Source organism: Hippoglossus stenolepis, chromosome 17 (genome assembly GCF_022539355.2).
Source record: "Hippoglossus stenolepis isolate QCI-W04-F060 chromosome 17, HSTE1.2, whole genome shotgun sequence".
Taxonomy (NCBI): domain Eukaryota; kingdom Metazoa; phylum Chordata; class Actinopteri; order Pleuronectiformes; family Pleuronectidae; genus Hippoglossus; species Hippoglossus stenolepis.
In genome coordinates this window covers 10,010,828-10,031,849 of record NC_061499.1, presented here as the reverse complement: position 1 = coordinate 10,031,849, position 21,022 = coordinate 10,010,828, and the positions used below count along the sequence as shown (strand labels likewise).

General features: G+C 41.6%; 1 protein-coding gene across 4 annotated transcripts in view; it reads right to left on the bottom strand.

The window, feature by feature from the left end:
• The window catches only part of ripor2 (RHO family interacting cell polarization regulator 2), a 62,156-nt gene extending 44,543 nt beyond the window's left edge, over positions 1–17,613 (bottom strand). Inside the window, exon 1 of one of the 4 annotated variants that reach the window (XM_035183749.2) lies at positions 17,469–17,613. In XM_035183749.2, coding sequence (XP_035039640.2) covers positions 17,469–17,529 — 61 coding nt within the window. In that variant the 5' untranslated portion in view covers positions 17,530–17,613. Of the gene's footprint in view, positions 1–11,687; positions 12,058–17,464 lie in introns of those variants that run through there. The other 3 variants (XM_035183750.2, XM_035183746.2, XM_035183752.2) reach the window with 3 other exon arrangements.
• Between the last annotated feature and the right edge of the window lie 3,409 nt (positions 17,614–21,022).

The following is a 21,022-nucleotide window of genomic DNA, read 5'->3' as shown; positions in this document are numbered from 1 at the left end:
ATTCAATCAAAATGCACCACCAGGATCCAGAATAGATCTCACAACATTAAAGAAAGTGGAAGACGTGTCTCTGCCCGTTTATCCGGATCCACACTTAATTTGATTATTTCTTGCCCCACATCACATTCTTCCACCAGGAACATTGTTTCTGCAGTTAGTGCTGTTTTTCTGCGGTCAGACAAACAATAGTCAATAGTAGAATGTAAACTCAACTTGAGGCGACTCAAACCCTCAACTTGTATAAAAAAAATGCTGAAAAAAAAAATACTGAACTGAAAATACAGATATGACATGACCTCAGTCTCCGCTGCTCACACATACATTGTGAGTTGTGCTGCTCCGGGCGTTAGCTGGTTTTTCTCTGCTCTACAAGTTCCGCCTGAGAGGTGAATCCCCGCCTGAGCAGCAGATTTAACCAGCTGTCACCTCATGTCTCTGATATTTGTCTCTGTATGTGGACAGCATTGTGCCATTTTTAGAACTAATACATTAATACATATATTTTCAGCTCTGTAGGTTTTAATTCACCTCTTTTACATTCACTTGGACAATTAACCCAACTTTTAAAATGAGTTGAACTTTGACACCTGAGCTCATTCTGCTACAAGAACCTGTACACAGAAAATAAAAGTTTTACTCTGACTTGTTCACGTACTGACAGGATGTGAAAACGACGGCGTGATTACGCGCCTTAACAACAACAGTGGCTTTTTCCAATCCGTTCGCCTCAAGTGGGTTTACAGCGATTGCTTTTCCCTGGAAGGAAGCGACAAACAAATTGAATTATACGCGGGGGGAACCATGAAAAAGACAAACGCCTCCGTCTTCAGAGCCGCAAACGGCTGGAAACACACAGGTGCTGCCCTCAGAGCGCTGCGGGAGAACACATTTCTGCAGGGCGGCTTATGAAGAGTGGCTCGTCTTGAAGTGGCCCTGCCAGCATAATTGGCCTCCATAAGTGGATATGCTGTTCCGCTGAGTCCATACAAATCCAATTCAGCTCGGCCTTCCACGAAGCAAAGGGAGCAGAAAATGGCTTGTCCCTTTTAATCCATCAGTTTGGTAGTAGTAGAGGAAGGGATTTCATAATGACTTGCTGATATGATTAATCTTGTAGTGAGCGTTTGGGGATTTTCATGCAGTCACCCCTGGCTCTGATGTGTGGCTACATAGCATGAAAAATGTGGTCCTTTTTTCACTTTTTCACCAAAAAATGATTTATTTTAGAATTGAGACCACCTCAATTGAAATACCAATATAGACTTTGTCCTTAGAGGGTTGTCTGTGAGGAAAAAAAATGCAAATAACGTAACAGCTATACAGCGACACCTGCACTGAGTGGGAAGAAATGGCTTCAGTTCTGTTGGGATATACAAGAGGTGGAAGGATGGAAAGAGTCAAAGCTGAGGAAACTCCACTGGTTCCGAATATTTTGCCAAAGGTCAAAAATATACCTTCACGTTCGATTGAGAAAGAACAACAGTTTAACCAGTGTTGAAAAATCTTGCAATGTTAAAGAAAGTGAAACTAAAATTCCTGGATCCGCCCAAAACTGTAACGGGTTCTTTCCTGCCCCAAACGGCGTCCTTCCACAATGTGGTGTGGAAATGCATTCTGCTGTTTTTGTGTAACCTTGCTACAAACAGACATACACACTAACCAACAAATAAATCGACAGGGATGAAAACATAACATCCTTGGACACCCTATTAGACCTATGGTGCCTTTTTTCACTACTTCAGGCTATGATTGGTCCACTCGTGGTTCAGTTCTTCTCCGTAGAGTCAAACTTGAATGTTTTATGATGAAATGAAACATTCAGTGAACTCTGTAGGCTTTACATAAGCCCCTCAGCTAACTTTAAAACACACACACACACACACACACACACACACGCACACACCCACGCACACACTTACGTGCACACCCACGCACACTCCTCTTTCTTCCTACTAGACTCTCAGCTGCTGAACAGCTCAGCCTGTAATTATGCCTGTCATCAACAGCCCCTGACTAGCGGCTATATTTACTGGGGAACCTGCGTGCACATATACACTCCCTGCACACAAACACACACACGTAAAGTGATGACTATCCACACAGGACAGTATAACACACACACACACACACACACACACACACACACACACACACACACACACACACACACACACACACACACACACACACACACATGCATGCACATACAACTATTTATAGATGTTCCCAATCAAAATCACAGGTAATTTCGCATTGAGTTCTCAATAATTTTCTCAGGTATAATTTCACTCTGGCTCGCCCTCTGTGTCCCGAAAGAAGTTACACTCTATATTTTTACTAACATCCTCCTTTCTCACTCACCTGCTTTCAGTTCAAAGAAATTCCCAATGAGATGAAAGGAAAAGTGACTTTCATGTAATTCAATAAATGTTTGCATTATGATATTTCTTACAGCAATTTGAGGTAGAAATTCTATTATCAAAGAAACTCTACAGTACTTGCAAACTGTTGTTGTCATCTGTAACCAAGAACACAAAGGCAAATTAATAATATTATTTAACAACACCCGCTCTTATGTAATAACTGCAACGTTTAACCATTTTAATACGTGTTCGGTAATTTAAAAATATCAAGTCAACTCCAAAAACCCTGTTTTCCTTTCCTAAGAAACAAAGAATAAAACGTCACATGTCAGAGAAGATTTTTGACAGAAGTTATGAATGAAACCAACTCCCACTGACCTCCCAGCAGTGCGCTTCTTTTTCCTCCACACCAGCAACAACTGCAGTTGGTCGCCACCATCGACCTCCGGCTCCACATGTGGCGCAGCATTTAAACCTCTTCTGCCGCTCACTCAATCTCCAATCTCCAAGTCTAAGCATTTACAGAATCCCCTTCATCCAAGCGCTTTACTTTTTTACTCCTTTTCTCTTTTTGTTTTCACTCCACATTTTCCCTCTCTGCGTGGCTGTCAACGTCTGACCACTAAACCAGGGTGAGTCAGAAAGGCCACATGACTGGAGGGCAGGGAGGTCAAGGCTAAGGGATGTATAGGCACAGCTGACGATGTGTGTGCGTGTGTATGTGTGTATGTGTGTGTGTGTGTGTGTGTGTGTGTGCGTGTGCGTGCGAGGGGGGGCATCAGAGTGAGAGTTTGTGGCTCTAAAATATCAGAGGAACATGCCGAGTGCCGCCTCTTCTCAAGTTACTAGCCCTGTTAAGTTTGCCTCATTGTTGGACTTAGCCTGAATCCAACTTAAACATTAAGAAACACTTTGTGAACATTCACTTTTTCAAGTGTGGAGGTGTATTGCTTCTTAAATGATGATAAAAGCTTCTAGTTGCACATTGTCCTGCGTGTCTCTGACTCAGAGGTGAACCAATTACAGGCTGTGCCTGCCTCTGTGCTGAAGCTGTGCTTTGGTCCGTAATGACAGGTTCCTTTTGCAGGGAGAGAGGAGCTTTGACGCACATCATAGACCTGCAGACTGCAGGTGTCTGGCAAATGCTAATATATCATTTCACTCTTCATTACACACAGGAACTTAAAAACGCAATATATATTTATAAGTATTTAGCTTCTAAGTTTTTATAAAATTTGTTTCTGGCTACAGTGATAGATTAAAGCTGCACTAACCAATATCTTACAACAAAAAAATCTATGCAATATGAAAATATGATTAAATGCCTTGTTTCTTAGAATCTAAATCAATAAAATCAAGAGTAACCCATTTGTGACCTGCTGCACGATAAACTCAGCTCCTTCCACCAGGTGACCTCTCTATGAAGAGTCATGGGTGGTCTGTTACGTCCTTATTCTGAACAGGATGACCTCATTGTGAGAGAGGTTCTAAACCACTCAGTGTAAACCTTGCACGCCCAGTGTTGCCAGCAGCACAGACTGCCATGGTAACGACGCGGGAACAGTAAAGGAAAGGTTAGCAGGACTGTCATCGTAGACACGAGCCACATGTAAACATCTGTGACCAGAAAAACTGAGACGTGTTAACACTTAAGGCTAAAACCTGTCTGCAAAGACAGAATTAAAGAAATAAAGATTTCTTCTCTTGCGTCATCTGGATTACTGAATGTTGCGCCATTAAAAATTCACCTCTTCCTCTTTTTTTCTTCCCTCCGGTTCTTTCTCTCCTTTTCAGTGAAAGCTGCAGAAAATAATAATAGTTGAAGTCTTTTTGGCTGAAGTAGGTCAGTGGGGCCAACTGTCAGAAGCAGGAAAGAGAGATGCGGAGCAGCCAGCTACCGTAGGTCCCCTCGGGTCGGAGCTATTCCCAACACAGAGACGCACAAACTACACTACTACACTGTGTGTGTGTGTTGCACCGCTGTGGACAGAGACGTCATATGTGGTCAGACAGTAGAGGTGGATGTGTGGGCGGACTGTCAGTGTATTAACGTTCAAGATGCAAGACAACACTTGTGTGCGCGTGAGAGGTTAAGAGGGGGATGTGTCACTGCATGTGTTTGTATGTGTGTGTGTCTTATAGCAGGGCAAATGGATTAAGTCAGTTTTAGATCATTCTCCAAGATCTGGCAGTGACCTCTTTGTCTCTAACACTGTTCATCCTGTCCTACATGTCCACTGCTGCTCTGATATCAGATTTACACGTCCACTGACAGACATTATCACCCTCAAAATCGCAACAACGTCACTGGCGAGCCCGTTTCCGACCGACAGAGAGACGAGGGGCCAGCTACTGTATCTGCGTGGCATAAAAGTTGAGCTCAAGTTGACAGACAGCAATAAACATTGACTAAATTATCGCCGAGCCAGACCACCACACTGCTGCACTGAAGTGTTCAGCTGCAGGGAGAGCTGTTTAAGAGCTTGGTATAATCACGGCACATATTTGAACCGCAGCTCATACACTGAAAAGAGCAGAGTCGTGTTCAGCGATGAAAGGACTTTCACCTGGGAAATACCCTTACGTTAAACCTCAGTGTAGGTGTTTGATCTAGAAGTTGTTATTAAGGAGAGTAAATATCAAACCAAGAGAGAGGTTTCCCTCAAACGCTCTGAGCTGTGTGTCTGAGCAAATAATCTTGGTGGCTGAAAAAACAAATAAATATACTATAATATATTACATTAACTTAAATGTATCCTTACTAAATTTTACATCTTTGTGGGTTTTGAAGTTTATAAGACTCGACAAGGCCAGACTTAATAAAATGCCACTATTTAGGTGCTTGTAAATATTGTTGACATGAGAAAAAAACGTTCATGATTTGACTGAATCACGTTGCTCCATCTTAACTTAATGAACGAATGTCTCAGCCAGTAAAGGCCTCATTCCTGTAAACATGTCGCTAACAGCAATAGCTAATCAAAAGCAAACGTCTAAACAGAAAGTCAACATGTGCCTCATATACTGTGAGATAACTTCCTATATTGAATATCTATAGAAAATCCTTTACAAACACAGGGCATTACTTATTTGTACATGCTAACATACAGAAATGCCATTTAGTCTAATATTATTGACATAACATTTTGTAATATGGGGAGAGGTATCGTGTATTCTGTTTGAAATGCAGCTTTACATCTTAAAAATGTATTTCTTGTTCAACTATGAGTGAAAGGTCAGACAGTATTTTACACTTCAGTCTAAAGAGGTCATATGCTACCTATCTAACATGTTATTAATTGCTATTAACATCCATATAATGATGTGATATATGTTGTTTTAGTCAGTTTGAGAAACATCCACTGCAATTTGAAAATGCTTCAAACCTGGGATCAAGTTTCCTTCTTATAATTAATTAGAACATTTTTGAAATGCATTATTATTATTATCAAAAGTCCCTGAAAAGCTGACGATATTGCAATTTTCAACCTTTTCAGTGTCTTTAATACATTTCGATCTTAGTTAAACAGTTTTCTCGTACACCTGCAGTAGCCCATATGTAAACATGTAAAGTCATCATGATTCTCTGTGCAGATAAATAATTTCCCTCCCAGCTTTCCAGTCGGTAAAGCAGGACTGTGATCCTGAGCCTCTGTGGGCACCATGTCGGCTCAGACGAGGATACAGTTTCCTGGGGTTCGCCACGCAAGACATGTACAGACAAGAGACTGGGAGAGAAATTGAGACTGAGAGGATTTGTGAAATCTGACCTGGCTTCTAATCTTGCAGCCTTTTACTTGAGTATCTCAGGCTAATGCCCTGTTTGAGGGTGCGTGGTGCAGGTACATGTCCCTGTTTCACCCTCCAGGCGAGAGTTGAAAGCTTGTTCTGTAGAATTGAGACAGACATCAGCATGATAATATAATGAGGTCTCCCCAGAGCTCATATTTGAGTGTGTGATTTGATTAAAATGTACTTAAAGTGAAATAGAGATGTAACTGTGTGGCGGCAGTGTTCAAACTCCCACATTAATCCTTTCTCTTTAGCTAGCATGAGCATTTTAGCTTAGAATTGGTGTTAATTGAATTGTGCTCAAACCAGTCAGATGTCAGTTAAGTTTCCATTTAAATGGGTAATTGGTCACCAAACGTGTCATTTACAGCTCCATATATCTCTGAGTATCAATTCTGGTAGGCTAGCAAAACAAATGCTGTTTACTTTTAATAACTTTAACAAGTGTCACGCCTCTTATGTCACTAAAATGTGTTGTATTTGGTGTACACTGCTTATAATGTTGTGTTTCTCTCTAAATTTTAAGGTGTCAACCTTAATATGTTATGATTTGGCACTTAATTCAGTAGTTTTTTGCCATGTATTTTGTGAAGCAATACAAATAAAGTTATTATTATTTTTGTTAGTACTATTATTATTATTATTATTATTATAAATGCCTTATGAGACATGGGTTATATAGCTTAGCTATTAACCACAGGTTGTACAACTTAAATTTCCAGAATTTTCTTTTTCTACTAGTTGTTGCAAGAAAAAGTTCCTGTTCAAAATGTGGTGTCTCCTTTAACATAAGCCTACACCCTGTGTCAAGCCTTTACATATTCAGGTTTATTTCCTCTCTCTTTAACATCTCTGGTGTTGTTAAGCTGAGAACATTAAAGAAAAGCTGAGCGGCAAAGTCTGGCGTGACGCCTTAAAAAGTGAGGTGAGGTGAAAACACTACATCAAAGCTTTAATCACATCCAGGAATAGTGTCACCTCGCACAGTTACACAAAACCTCTCTAGGAATTATTCAAATACGCACCTAAACATAGTCTCAATGGATTAAAAACGTTCTCAAAATCTGCGGAAGGATCTGAGCAGAAACTCCCACATAATCTAAGTGATTGACATGTCATCGCACAGCAGTTAGTGTTCAAAAAGCAAACCAAAAAAAACCAAACAATGGCTGTTGAGCCCAGCAATTAGTGGTTTTGTCATGTAATTGTCAGTCGGGGGGAGTGGAAATGCATCCTATTGCTCAAGGGACAGGAACAATATGAGACATTCCAGCATGAGAGCAGATAAACACTCTTATCAGATGACAGGGAATCAGTCCAGTTTAACATGTGAAAATGCAAAGCAGAGACATGCAACGCTTCTAAAAGTGTCTCAAGGCCGACCTGTCAACCAAAGAGCTATTTCGTATCTGAGTCTAAATATAATTCAAGGTGCTGCGAGGAATTCTGACAGTATTAACGACCGGGGCATTTCCTGGAGCTCCTCGCTTGTAACTCAAAGCTGCTCTTTATGCTTTCGGACCTGACCCAGTAAGGCAAACACTGGTTTATTTGGACACCAAACACAGACCCTGTTTGACCATCGATCTCATTTTCAACTGTATTTTTACTGTCATTAAAGCCTCACTCCTGCAGCTCTCCTCTGAGGCACACTAGTCTCTTGTCCTTTGCTTCGCACGCTGCTCGCTACTTCTCCCGCCGACCACGTGGTTAAACTAGCAGACAAAAATCAGCCTCTTTGATTTACTCATGAGGGGGAAGAGGGAGTTAAAGAAGCCATTGTGTTTAATTTGATCTGTTTTTCCATTTCATTTGGTTCGGCCATTTCATTTTCTGTGGAATCTTTTGAGATTGTGTGCATGTGTGGTAAAGTGTGAGCACAAGGGAAGAAAGCAGAGTTTTGTTTGTGCTAATGTGTGTATAACTACTTAAGGGCTTTGACTGTGTATTCTGTGTGTAAAACCATTCAGGTGAGGAGGGGGTTCGTGCAGAGGTTGTATTGCAGGGACTTATGGGTAATCATCAGGGGCGGGCTGAGACTTGCAAAGAGCTGAGACCCTCTGAGTTAAGACAAAAGCTATCTGTGGCAAACAGATTGTCGATAGCCATAAAATGCAAGTGAACAATTAGTGTCAAACATCTCAATTCAATTCCATTTTTGTGATTTTCATATGTTCACACTCTCTTATACAACTGGACTCTAAGTCTATGACCTCGAAGCTTGTGAAAATCTTCCAAAAACCCCTTGAATAACTCCCAAATGTATGTCAGTCACAGCTGCCTGGTGAGCCCAGTGACCTTAAAAGACTAAATGCTCATCTGCATCAAAGCATCCTTAAACGGACATTTGACCCAAATAACAAAAGCAAACAGTCCCATTCCTAATCTCACCCTCTAAACCTTGTTTGGTTCTCCAACAGGCAAAAATAGCTTTCAATGGGCTCAAAACCAAATACTAACCAGTACCTATATGAACTGCTGAAAAAAATGTGAGATGTGGTTCAGAAGAACGGAACCAGAAAACCTTCCTCCAGGATGAACTCCAAATTTATTCCACAATATAAAACAGCATGCAAACATAAAACTCAGTGAGCCACCTGATAAGGCTGCCATGGCTGTGAGATGTGTGCAGAAACAGCCCAGCATGTCTTATCGCCGCTGAGCATGCGCCACCAATTCTATCCCATTAGAACCTATTGTCACTGTGAATGCAGAGCTGACAGCTAATGCGTCTGATCTGCTCCCTTTTAACTCTGAGGTCAGGCCACATGAAGGTTATGCTTATAGTCGTGGAAATATAAAGTGTTGTTATTGTTTCGTGGCCTCTAGCTTTTAACGTTGCACTCAATATTTTATTCTGTGCATTTCACAGCTGTTTTTGCACTGCCACACACTCACCACAAACACGAACATTATTGCATGACATAACATCAGTGATTTTAAACTTTGCTTGCATCTTAGCATGAAAAAAGGAATGGCAATGTCACATGGTCAGTCCAACACTTTGGTCCAGATTAATTGTTGATCACTGTTCAAGCTGATTTGCATGAAATGTGGTAAGAAATTCATGTGCCACTCAGGAGGTATTGTGATACCTTTGATTGTCTGACTTGCATCTAGCACCACCATGAGGTCAAAACTTTAATTTGTGCGATATTTTGGTTTATGACTAAATCCTAAAAACAAGCAAATATTAGCAAGTTAATAAACACGGTAAACGTTATATCTACTAAAAAACAGCATGGTAGCATTGTGAACATAATAGCATGCTGACGTTAGTATTAGCTAGTCGCTAACATGCGGACTGACCCCTAAATGAAACCCTGTTACAGGTTACATGTCAATAAAATGTTGTTCAATCTAATGTTGTTTAATTTGAATATCTGGCTTTGAATCTAGCTTCTGTACTTGAAATGGAATCAGTTCAACACTGAATTCTAATCTTGTGGAGAGAGCAGCTCAAAGATTTGCATTTCCACTAATAATGATGATTTAGAAAGAAAATAGGCCAGTGGTTGTAATTATTCAACACAGAATACACAGTTGAATTTCCATGACTGATCCAAAGAGCTAATTAGAACATAAAATATACGTGATCCATATTCTGCAACCTTCAGCTGTGTCTATGAATAAACACACTGTTGCCTGCCGGCCAGCCTATATGCTTGGATCCGTGCGCTGTGATTGGCTGGTTTGTGGCAGAGAATCATCTGGTTGTGTGGCCCCTGGATGTGTTGTTTCGAACATCACGTCTCAGTCAGAAGTGGGTCAGTGGAGGCATTAACATACATTACACACCAAATGATGCAATACGAGGGAATATCCTCCTGCTGTCCACTCGTCATGTGAGGAGCTGCTGCGGAGCAATGAAAGCCTGAGTGGAGCTTAGACGTTTACTGCATGTTAAAATGTATTAATACCACGGTGCTGTAATGTGCACAGTGCAAGCAGATGAAGTGCAATTAGGTGGTGTGCAATTTAAAGGAATATTTGACATTTTTACACAGTAATAAATAATAAGAAACCAAGCCATTTCAGAAATGTTATAGTATAATGTTTTGGGCATTTTATGACGGATTATGCACTATTTCTTGGGGGACTATTTATTTTATTTTTTCAGTTAGTTTGACACTTAGATTTTTCTACAGATTAAACAAAAAATATTTGAACACAAAAAATTGTGAGCTTTACTTTATATATATACTATACTGTACTATTATAAGTTACTGTCCTCCAGTTTCCTCCTATTTTCAGTGTTTATGCTATAGGATTATCTTACTGGCTACTGGCTGTTTAAGTTTGGATTCATCCTGCACGAGAGTGTTTTTTCTTCTATTTAAATCTACTGCCAGACAGCAGATAAGTTTATTACCTAAAATGGACGCGGCTATGACTCAGGAGGTAGAGCGGGTCGTCCACTATCTAGAGGGTCAGCAGTTTGATCCCAGTATCGTGAAAAGGTGTCTTCAGGGGAGATACTGAACCTCAAATTGCCAATGATGGCTGTGCTGACAGTCTGTGAGATGTGTGATAGCGAAAGTGCTGCACATAGTTGCACTGTATCAATGTGTGTGTGTGTGAATGGGTGAATGACAAACCTGTTCTATAAAAGGGCTTTGAGTGGTCATCAAGACTAGAAAAGCTCGATATAAATACAAACCATTTACCATTGAACAAAATGTCAAACTACTCCCTAACATTGAGGAACCTTGAAACACAAATGACACAGAAGGACATGTGCTGAGCCATGAAGCATTAGAATATAATTCTGGTCAGAGACAAACTAATTAAAAGATATTGTACATTTACCCTTTTTCTACCTGTTTTCTTCTACCTGTAAATAATCACCTGCTGACTGATGCTACTGCTCATTATTCCTCCTGGGAACAACTGACCACAGGTTCGGATTACAGCTGGTTTTTAAAATAACAAACACCCAGGCACTAAGTACATGTTGAAAAGGTTTTTCTCTTGTGCCGCATAATACTTGGTTAAAAACATGTGCCTGTTACACAAGAACGCCCACACTGCCGAGGGCATGGCTCTTCTCGGTTTCTAAAAAGGGTAAAAGTTGAAAAACTGATATTCAAACCGTGCACATGCAGAGCTGCTGCAAAAAAGGGGAACTGGAGACAGAAGGCGTGAAGACCTCATCCCAAGGATCCATCACACTGACTGATTATTACGATCACTGAGTGTATCAATACTGCATAATGACTTACACTATAGGAGCATATATTTCTATCTTACTCTACAATAAGTTAAATCATTTGCTGGTGATTTTTCTTTCTCATCAGTGTGTGTCGGAGCCAACTCAAACATACATCATCAAGCCCACCTACACGGCTGAGCAGATCCCTCTAGGCCACAACCATCACTTTCACTCACTCCTCAACCCTGAGCACAACCACGACTCATGAACCAACCAGTCTGACCGCTCTGTAATCCTCGAGCAGCTGCTCTATGCCCAGCAGCCCACCTGTAAACCCACGCCTGCTCTCACACTCCACAGCTGACCCTTGGCGAGCTTACCGTCCTCCTGGAACACATCCTCCGCCTCCTCCTGCATCCTCTCATCCAGGTCATCCTCTACAATGTCGGTCATAGCCATCACTATTCCTGTTCTTCCACTGGTTCTCTCCCCCTCGACTCCCTCAGCCGACTAACTGGAGCTTCAGAGAGGGCGAACCTGGCTGTAAAATTGAATCGGTTTGGCCTCTTCGCTCCAGGAGACAGTCCGATCACCAGCAGGCTCCTCGCTCGAGCAGGAGAGGACCGGACTGAGCCGAGCTTCAGCTCCCTGCACTAGGATGTGTGTGAGTGTAAATGTGCCAGAAGAAGAAGTGTGTGTCTGTGTGTGTGGGTGAGAGAGAGGACTCCCAGCCACTTTCATTAAGTTTCAGCAGCAGTGCAGATTTCATAACATCCTGTGTAAAGCTGAAGTGAGAATGTGCCGTTCGGAGAGCACTTGTATGAGTAGGTGTCCGCATGTGTGTGTACAGTATGGGGAGGGTCATTATGCGAGTGTGCTTGTATGAGTGTTTCTGCATGTGTGTGTGCAGGTCCATAACACACAGCATGGCAATGAGTCAGCTGGAGCGCCTGGTGATTAACAGCAATAATTAGATTTTGTATTTTGAGTCAGCAAGGACATGTAAAAAGGGTGTGAAAATGTGTGTGTGTGTGAGTGTGTGTGAGTCTGTGTGTGTGTGTGTGGCATGAGAGATGTGAGCTTGGCTCTACTTGTCATTCCTTCACAGCTCACTAGGAATCATGGGACCACACTGATTGCTCCCTCTATTTTTTCCACTTGGCCCACATCAAGGAGGCCTCGGCGTCACAGATAACGTCTGATATCTCCATGGTGCTGCTCAGGATGCAGTGAATAAACACACTAACCTACCTAATCACATAAAGAGAGTTTTTCCTTTTTAGTCACACAGCTCAGCATCTGTGTTTCTATTACCTAAACACAAACAGCTTTGCACACTGTTTGACATTCCTTTAACTCTTATTCTTAGGTTAATTTAGCTACATACATATATCAATGTTATTTTACAGGATTTTATACATGTTAGTACATTTCCATAATTTTTGTGCTTTAAAAAACAAATGTGGAAACATACTGCGTCCAGCCGTCATCCTTGTTTGGTAAAAATAAATAAATGTGTAATGACAAACTTTCAAGCCAAGCATTCACAGGGAGATTCTACTTTTTGACTATGAAATTGTTTCTTAATCCAGCTTTCTAAGATGTTAGCAACAACCTCAGGAGGCCCACTTACTACTCTCTCTCTCTCTCTCAAGCATTTCATGTCCAGTCCTCAATCACTAACTAGTCAGGAAAAGATTAATCAAAAACCAAAAATCAAAAAAAGCAGACTGACAGATTTGTTCTTCCTCCTTTTGACACCAGACCTCCATCTGTCTTCTCTGTGCACTTTCTCTGACTCACATCCCATTTAGGCAAACCAATTCCCAACCAAAATAGAAACTAGGCCTCAAGTCAATTCATTAACACTTTTCCCTCAGACTTCCTCTCCCCTGCCGCCGTCTCCCTTTAAGGCTGCAGCTCAAGGGAGCGAAGCTGAAGACAAACTCATTTTCACTGCGACTCGTCCAGACAATGCAGATACATCACATTTATCAGGAGGTGGGATGTGGCTCTAAAAACACGTGAAAAACATTCACCCCGGACTGAAAGGTGTTTTGAGCAGTTTAACATCTGTCATGAAATAATTAATCTACGTTATTGCAGAGAATGAGGCGAGAAACCTAATTTTTGTTAGGTGTTTGCTTATATTGGTTTGACAGAGAGTCTTTGCATGGTATTTTGAGGTCAGTCTAAAACAGGAACTGAAACTATGACTATTGCTAAAACTGGAAGCAAAACTGCTTCAAAGAATAAACTTGGACCTGCTTCGGGAAAAAGATAAAGCAGCAAAAAGGTTAATATGATTGCACCATGTTCCAAAACAAACTGTTGCTTCTAAACATGAATAATGGTAAAAACATTTGCATGTATAATAATGCATGTGTGCATAACATGTGTGCATTAGCTGGAATTGTTCCCCTCCAAGCACAAACAGTTCATTTCTGTGAGCCTACATGGAGAAAAGTGTAGTAACTTGCAGGCGAGGCAACCTGCACGACCCTATATCAGCAATATGCCCTTCAAGCAACTTGATTGGTTACTGCAACTCCTGCTGAGAAGGAGATTTGAAACCGAGACAAAGACACTTAGTTGTTCAACAGAACAAACAGAAAAAACTCCAACAACAGATTAATTGATAAAGAAAACAATGATTGCAATCCTAATTAAGCAAATCCATTAACTTGAACGACTGTAAAGAAACCTTTGAGGTTAACCCCTGGTATGACCCTTGGAGCGACCCCTGAAATACTGCCCTAATGGTGGCAAGCGTAACAACCTTCGTCTTAATAATAAACGGTCTGCACTGGCAGCACCGCACCAGACGTTTGTCGCCTTGGTAACAATAAAAAATACACAGTTCAGCTTATGGAAAGGTCTTACTTTGGTTATGTTTGGGCACAAAACCATTTGTTTAGGTTTAAGCTTAAAATGGCTTAAAAGTACATTTGTTGCCATGGCAATAATAAAACTTGGTTTAAGGTTGTGGAACAGTCACGTGTCAATGAAATAACATAAGACTGGTCTCACATAAGAAACAAACAGCGGTCGTTTGCGTTAAAGTCAATCTACTGATGCAGGCTTTGTCGCCTGACTTTACTACTCCAGTCATAATTACTGTGGCCACTAGAGGTCGCCCAACAAGAAAACCTAACTATGGGGGTCGTGATAAGCAGCTGCACCAACGAATAACGACGAATAAAGTATGGATGAAAATATAGTTCAGAGGTTTTCACTGATTCAAAATGAGCGTTGATCAAAGGGAAGGAGCAACAGGAAACATATAAAGTGGAGTAATAAACTGTACAAAAGAACAATTTGAACCAAACAGAAGTGAAATATTTCCTGCAAATTTTAGCTCTGACTTGCAAACAGAGCTACAATAAAGATGCTTAGAATTCGTGCTGGAACAGCTATAATTAATGATCGCAATCTGGTGGCTCGCAGCAGACAGCAGGGACATTTTGACTTTAGTGATCTGATCCTCGAAACAAGATGCTGTGAGAGAGAGTCACTGCAGGGCCACAAGCAAGCAAACACAGAGCACAATGATACAGGCAGAGCAAAGCCAACCAATGCAGATACGTCCCACTCCCATCTGTTCACTGCTTTCACTGTCACATGCTCTGGTGACTGTATCACGATTTATGTGCAAAGTTATGTTATTCGCAGTAAAACTAGACTGGAAGCAGTTGTGGACATTTCTCAAATCAAGTATTTCCAGACATTTCTCCAACTTCTTCCCCTCAGCAGCCGCTTTTGACCAGGAGCTGCTTGACAAGCAGCCGGGGAGAACGGGGTCACGTTCGGGCTGCGTTTACCGTGCTGCATTTCAATGACTGGGTACATTGTTGTCAACAGTGGAGAAAACCCCCTGCTTTGGGAAATGCAAACGCATGCTGCTGGGATGCTAACACACAATGCCTTGCGCGCGCACACACACAAACACACACACGTCCATATAGTAATACTTCACATTCACACACAATGTCACCAAAGCACAACACATGCAAACTGACACGTACACACACACACACACACGTTTGTTACTCCTGCACTGCAAAGAGCAGCACAATCAGACCCGCTCGGTACAATGGTGTTGTTTGAATGGGGTCAAACAATGGAGCTCTTTGGCATCTGAATCGAGCCAGATGATGAGTATCCCAGGAGGCTGAATAGGCGGCTTCAGCCTCCTACACACTCGCTCCTCTGGCCCTGACAATATGCATCAGTGTGCCGCCCGCTACTGTAGACGAAAATATCAGTCATTAGCATGGGAGCAGCAACTCATCCGCATCCAGGCTAATTCTATGGTGCTAGCTAATTTGCAATCGTGCAGCCTCTTGCACGGATGCTCCAGTTGCCGTAAAGCGGCTACGAGAAAACTAGAGAAAGTCATTAGCATCAGACGATTGAAATCCTGCATTTGAAACTTCATTGTCCTGGAATATACACAAGCACCAATTTACACAAAACATGAAATCGAGTTAACTCCTTGCAGTTTAGTGTCACAGCTAATTCAGTTTTACATGTAATCACGAGACCCAGATTCCAAGTTTTATGTTTGTCAGATGACTTGGTTTAGAAAAGAGTAAAACATGCAGTGTATGTATGAACATTATGCATCAAAACAATAATGTAATAATGTTTATGACAAGATTTGGATCACTTTCATTCATTTCTGTATTCCAGGGCTGAAGACACCATAGAGGTCACTGAGTTCATGTCCTTGTTTTTTTAGGCCTTCAGCTACACAGAAAGTGTTAATATTTAGTTTTATAGGGTAAAGGGTAATTTCTGATAACAATTTCATTTCTTCCAGTTTAAATGAGGTTCAGATTAATAATAATTAGATTTATCATTTTGAAAACATTTTTTAGAGAGACTTTTCTATTCCTTTCTAAGGTTTCCAATGCATAATATAAGCCTTTTCAGTTAAGAACTGCAGAATGTACATTACATTTAATTTAGCTGATGCTCTGTATCTGTATGTAAATGTATTTGCAGGAACAATCAATCAAGCATACAAACCTGAATAAAGAGAGTTGAACATACACAACATGCACAAGATATTGCTGCTACACAAAAAGCCAATACGCGACTCATGTGGAAACTGAATTTCCGACTACAGGGAACTTCTGCTCCTCAGCTCAGAGATATCAGATGAGACAAACCATGACACAAGAGGTCTGAAAGGAAAGAGGGCAGAAAAAATGTCCCTGTGGAAAATGGTGCATGGACTTGTCCTCCAGTCAACACACTGGAAGACACATGAAAAAGAAAGGCGAGTGAGAAGAGACCTGTTTGGACATTGTCTCTCTCTCTTACCATTCCCCCTGCACTCTCCTCCCTCCATCCAGGCCACTGTCTCTTCCCCCCCCCCTCACTCTAAGAAAGATGACAAAATGGGATGATTGTGAAGGGGTGCCTGGTTACCCTGGTAACAATAATGAGGGCATTGCGTGGTAAATCCAATTTGCCATGGCACTCTCTGACTCGAGGTGCGTGGTGATGGGTGGTGTGGGGGTGTGTGTGTGTGTGTGTGTGTGTGTGTGTGTGTGTGTGTGTGTGTGTGTGTGTGTGTGTGTGTGTGTGTGTGTGTGTGTGTGACAAGCAACCTGGGAGTCAAGTGTCTGATGGAAGACATCCACAATGTACGGTGACCAACCTCTCACGTACTTATGCAAGTAGACACACACACACATACAAACACACACACACACACACACACACACACACACGCACCCGCACACGCGCACAGACACACACACACGCACACACACACACACACACACACACACACACACACACACACACACACACACACACACACACACATTGGATTTTGATGCTATTTTACCAAAACCTGGAACAGCACAGAATAATCTGTCATAATAAGTGGGTAGAACAAATAAAAGTTGAATAAAACAAAGTGCAAACACTGCAAACTGCTTAAAATGCTTCATAAATACCCAGAGTCAGAAGTAACTAATCAGATTATTGTGCAAACAAGAGTGCACCAGAATGTATGAACTCACAAATGAGCCCTGTACAGTTCACACTTCCCAGTTACTCATTTGCATCCACTGGAAACTGAGCTCCACCCGGACCAGCATACAGCTTGTGATTGTTTGAATAAACAAACTGGTACGTATACCTACTGTAAGCATATCGATATCTTTTCATCTTTATATGGTTGTAAATCCTGACTCTGCGGTGCATTTTGTCAATGGATAATCCAAGCGGACGCCTCCTTGTCGGTGTGAAGCCTCCAACTCCCTCTGTGCTGCCACCAATGTCTAATTTTGAGCTCTGTCCCTGTCACTCCCTGCCGCTATTGTAATTTGTCTTTTTCCGTTCCACAATCGGATCCCTTTCTCTTTCTCTTGCTCATGAACTCTTTGACTTTCTGTCTCCGTCCCCATTGTGTGCATCGGACAATAGCGGCAATACAGCTGCTGCACACCAGCTGTGCAGACTGGCACCGCGGAGACGGTCGTGCCCATGTTGTGGCCATGTGGTGCGCTGATGCTCCCGGGTTCACCTGGAGGGACGGGAGCTGAGGCACTCATCCGAATGAATCAGACCATGGCCTTATCTGGTCATTTGTCTATGTCACACTGATGTACTCAAGACTATGTGGAGGATGAGCCCATAGAAACAGCTTAATTTGAGGATTCGCTTGCCAATGCTTTGTCCCATTCAGCAAATGACAAGCTTTTTATGTCAGGAGCTTTTTGCATTTGCTCAAAAAATGAAAAACACAAGATCGAGAGAGTGTGATGGATGTAGCCCATTAAACCGTTAGCCTGCCGAGCTAACTAGCTTACAGCAATCAAACATTTCTCCCAAACCAATAAGCAACATATTGGTGCTACTTTGGATCAGGAAACAGGTCATATTCAAAATAAACACACTTTCACAATGAACTAGCACATTCAGTGTGTGAAACCTGTTCTTAATGCTAATTCTAGCAGCCGCCTGATTTGGGTAACTCTTCCCCGCCCCAGCACTTCCTCCTCAGATTTAATCAGTGTTATCATTGATTCTTGTTCTATTCTGTACCCTCAGGGGTCTTTAGCCCCTGGTCCTCCTGCTCTAAGCTTTCCATGTACGAACATGGAAGAGCAGGAAGGTCCCCGGTCATACCCCCAAGTAGAAGTTAGAGAAATCATGAAATCATTGGTAATATTTAATAAATAAAATAAAGAATAAAATCAGCCTATATTTGATGAATGACTTAACTGGTAATATCTTCTCCATGGTTCAAACTGTAAGTCTTAAAGCTGAAGCCATCAAGTGCCTGTTTAAGCCCCCTTTTTTAAAACGAGTCATCTGGACACAGCAAGCTTCTTACAGTTAAAAATCAACAATTGTCCATTCAGCCACAAGTCTACTTCATTTTAAAACATCCCATAATTTTACAATGATGCAGTACTCACACTTAGTCGAAATGCTGCTCATTCACTTTGAATTAAGTGAATTAGCCAAACTAAATTGTGGTTTTGTTGCATTGCGTCGCTCGCACCCTGGCACCAGCCAATCAAATCAGGCTCATGCAAAAGAGGAGACAGAGGCAGCTGGTTAACCTGTTGTGTTTATCTGGGGTGGGTTTTATTTACTGTTTACTTCTTTTTAGCAATGTATTGATAACTAGCATGACATGTAGCACCAGCAATCATTGGTGGCAGCGAACAGTTAGTAAATACTTAAAAACCTTCACATGTCACAACCATCTGATGCAGATTTCTGACAGTTGTTTATCGCACTACAGCTATAAGCAGATCACAAGTAGGCTACTACATAATCTTAGGCTATTTTTGACAAAGAGCTATCTTCCTAAAGGGGATATCCAGAAACCAGACAAGAAGGATTGCAGCAGGGTGGGGCCGCAGGGTAGCAAGAGCTGTCAAAACCACAGTTTCCTCTCCCACGCCACCCAACACATCAGTGTGTCCTCTAGCTTACATTACAGCCCACACCTGCCGGCTGCAAAATGGGGAAGTCGACTTTCAAAACCAGAAAAACATTGGAAACTTATGCAATGTGCTCTAGATGGACGGTGATATCCACGGTTATTGCTTGCATTTTGAGCTGTAAAACCTGTCGTCAACAGGTATGTGCACACTTAAAAACACAAAGACTTCATTCAGTAAATTAAGTCAGCAGGGGGGGGGGGGATGCATTCATAGATTTAAACAAATTCAACCAAGTGAACAGGAAGGGAGGATTTCACCACTTCTGAGAAATAGGGTGGGGACCTGGAAGAAAGGTTGGGCAACAGTGTGTAAAATAACGTTTCATGCACATTGCAGCTGCAATTCTCTAAAAGTAAACCAGACACGAGGGTTGTCACAGTTAAAGATCGACATTAAAGGGGTTCACTCAGAGTTGCAGGACGACAACAACAAAGCCGGTCTCTGTGTTACACATGCAGCTTTTCTGCCCTGATGGTCAGAGGAACAGGGGAAGTGGGAGCAGCGCTGGAAACTGTAGTGACAGCTCATCATCGTGCATGAGGGAATAAAAATAAATAAATAAATAAAAATAAAAGAATGACTACAAATCGCTGCATGTGTGTATGTAAGAGTGTGTTTTTCCCCCCGTGTAGCTTTGCATCAAGTCACTGCAGAGTGATGACATCTGGCGTGACTACACATCTGTCCTTCTCCCAGTAGGACTGAGATGTGCCAACCGCACATGACCCACATACATTTACATTTCTTACTATTTGTTCCTGCTGGATTTCTTATATTTAAAACCAGTCACAACCAATCCAAATATTTAATACCAATGCTAACAGCAATTGATCATCACACTCAGATATAAACAACAAACAAATATGTTATATGCTGATGATGATATGGTTGATCAGTGATGCTGGAAACCATTTAGAATACATTTTGAAGTGCACAGATGCCTGAACTTCAACACCAAAATGATACATATCTAAATATACCTCATATTGATGAATATATAGATGTCCTGACATTTAGGGTGAAAATTTCTGGATCCATCATTTCATTCTTTTTTCATAAACAACCCTGCGTCAAAACACCCACATCTGCTAAACAGCACATCCCTTCCTCTTGTGATTTAACAACTTAATTTCAGATTTTAGAAAGTTCCTCCAAAGCCAGATGACTTTATACAACTGTTTTTACAGGCCGACTCCCAATGACAAGCCTGTTTATGTGTGTGTAAAATAGGTGGATTGCCCTTTAAAAAAATAAACCAAACCTCTCCATGGCACAGCAGCTTTAAATATATGAATAAAATACTCTTCTGATGTAAGACTCAAGTGAAAGATTTCTCTTTATTAAACAAGACCATTAAGGTTTGATATCCATCCCTATTGGTCACAGCAAATATATTCAAATTTATTTTAAAGAAATATACTTCAGCTGAGAGAAGGAGAGAGAAACAGAGACTCTCCAACAAAACCAGAGAGTTGAATCGAGGCGTTCATTCTGGTTCATCAGCATTTGAATGTTTCTTGTCATGTGTGAAGCCAGCATGGGTTTAACCAAGGCCAGCAACAGACACACACACACACACACACACACACACACACACACACACACACACACACACACACACACACACACACACACACACACACACACACACACACACACACACACACACACACACACACACACAATTATCTCAGTCTGGCATCCCTCTGTGGGGAATGGACACTCAATAAAGCCAC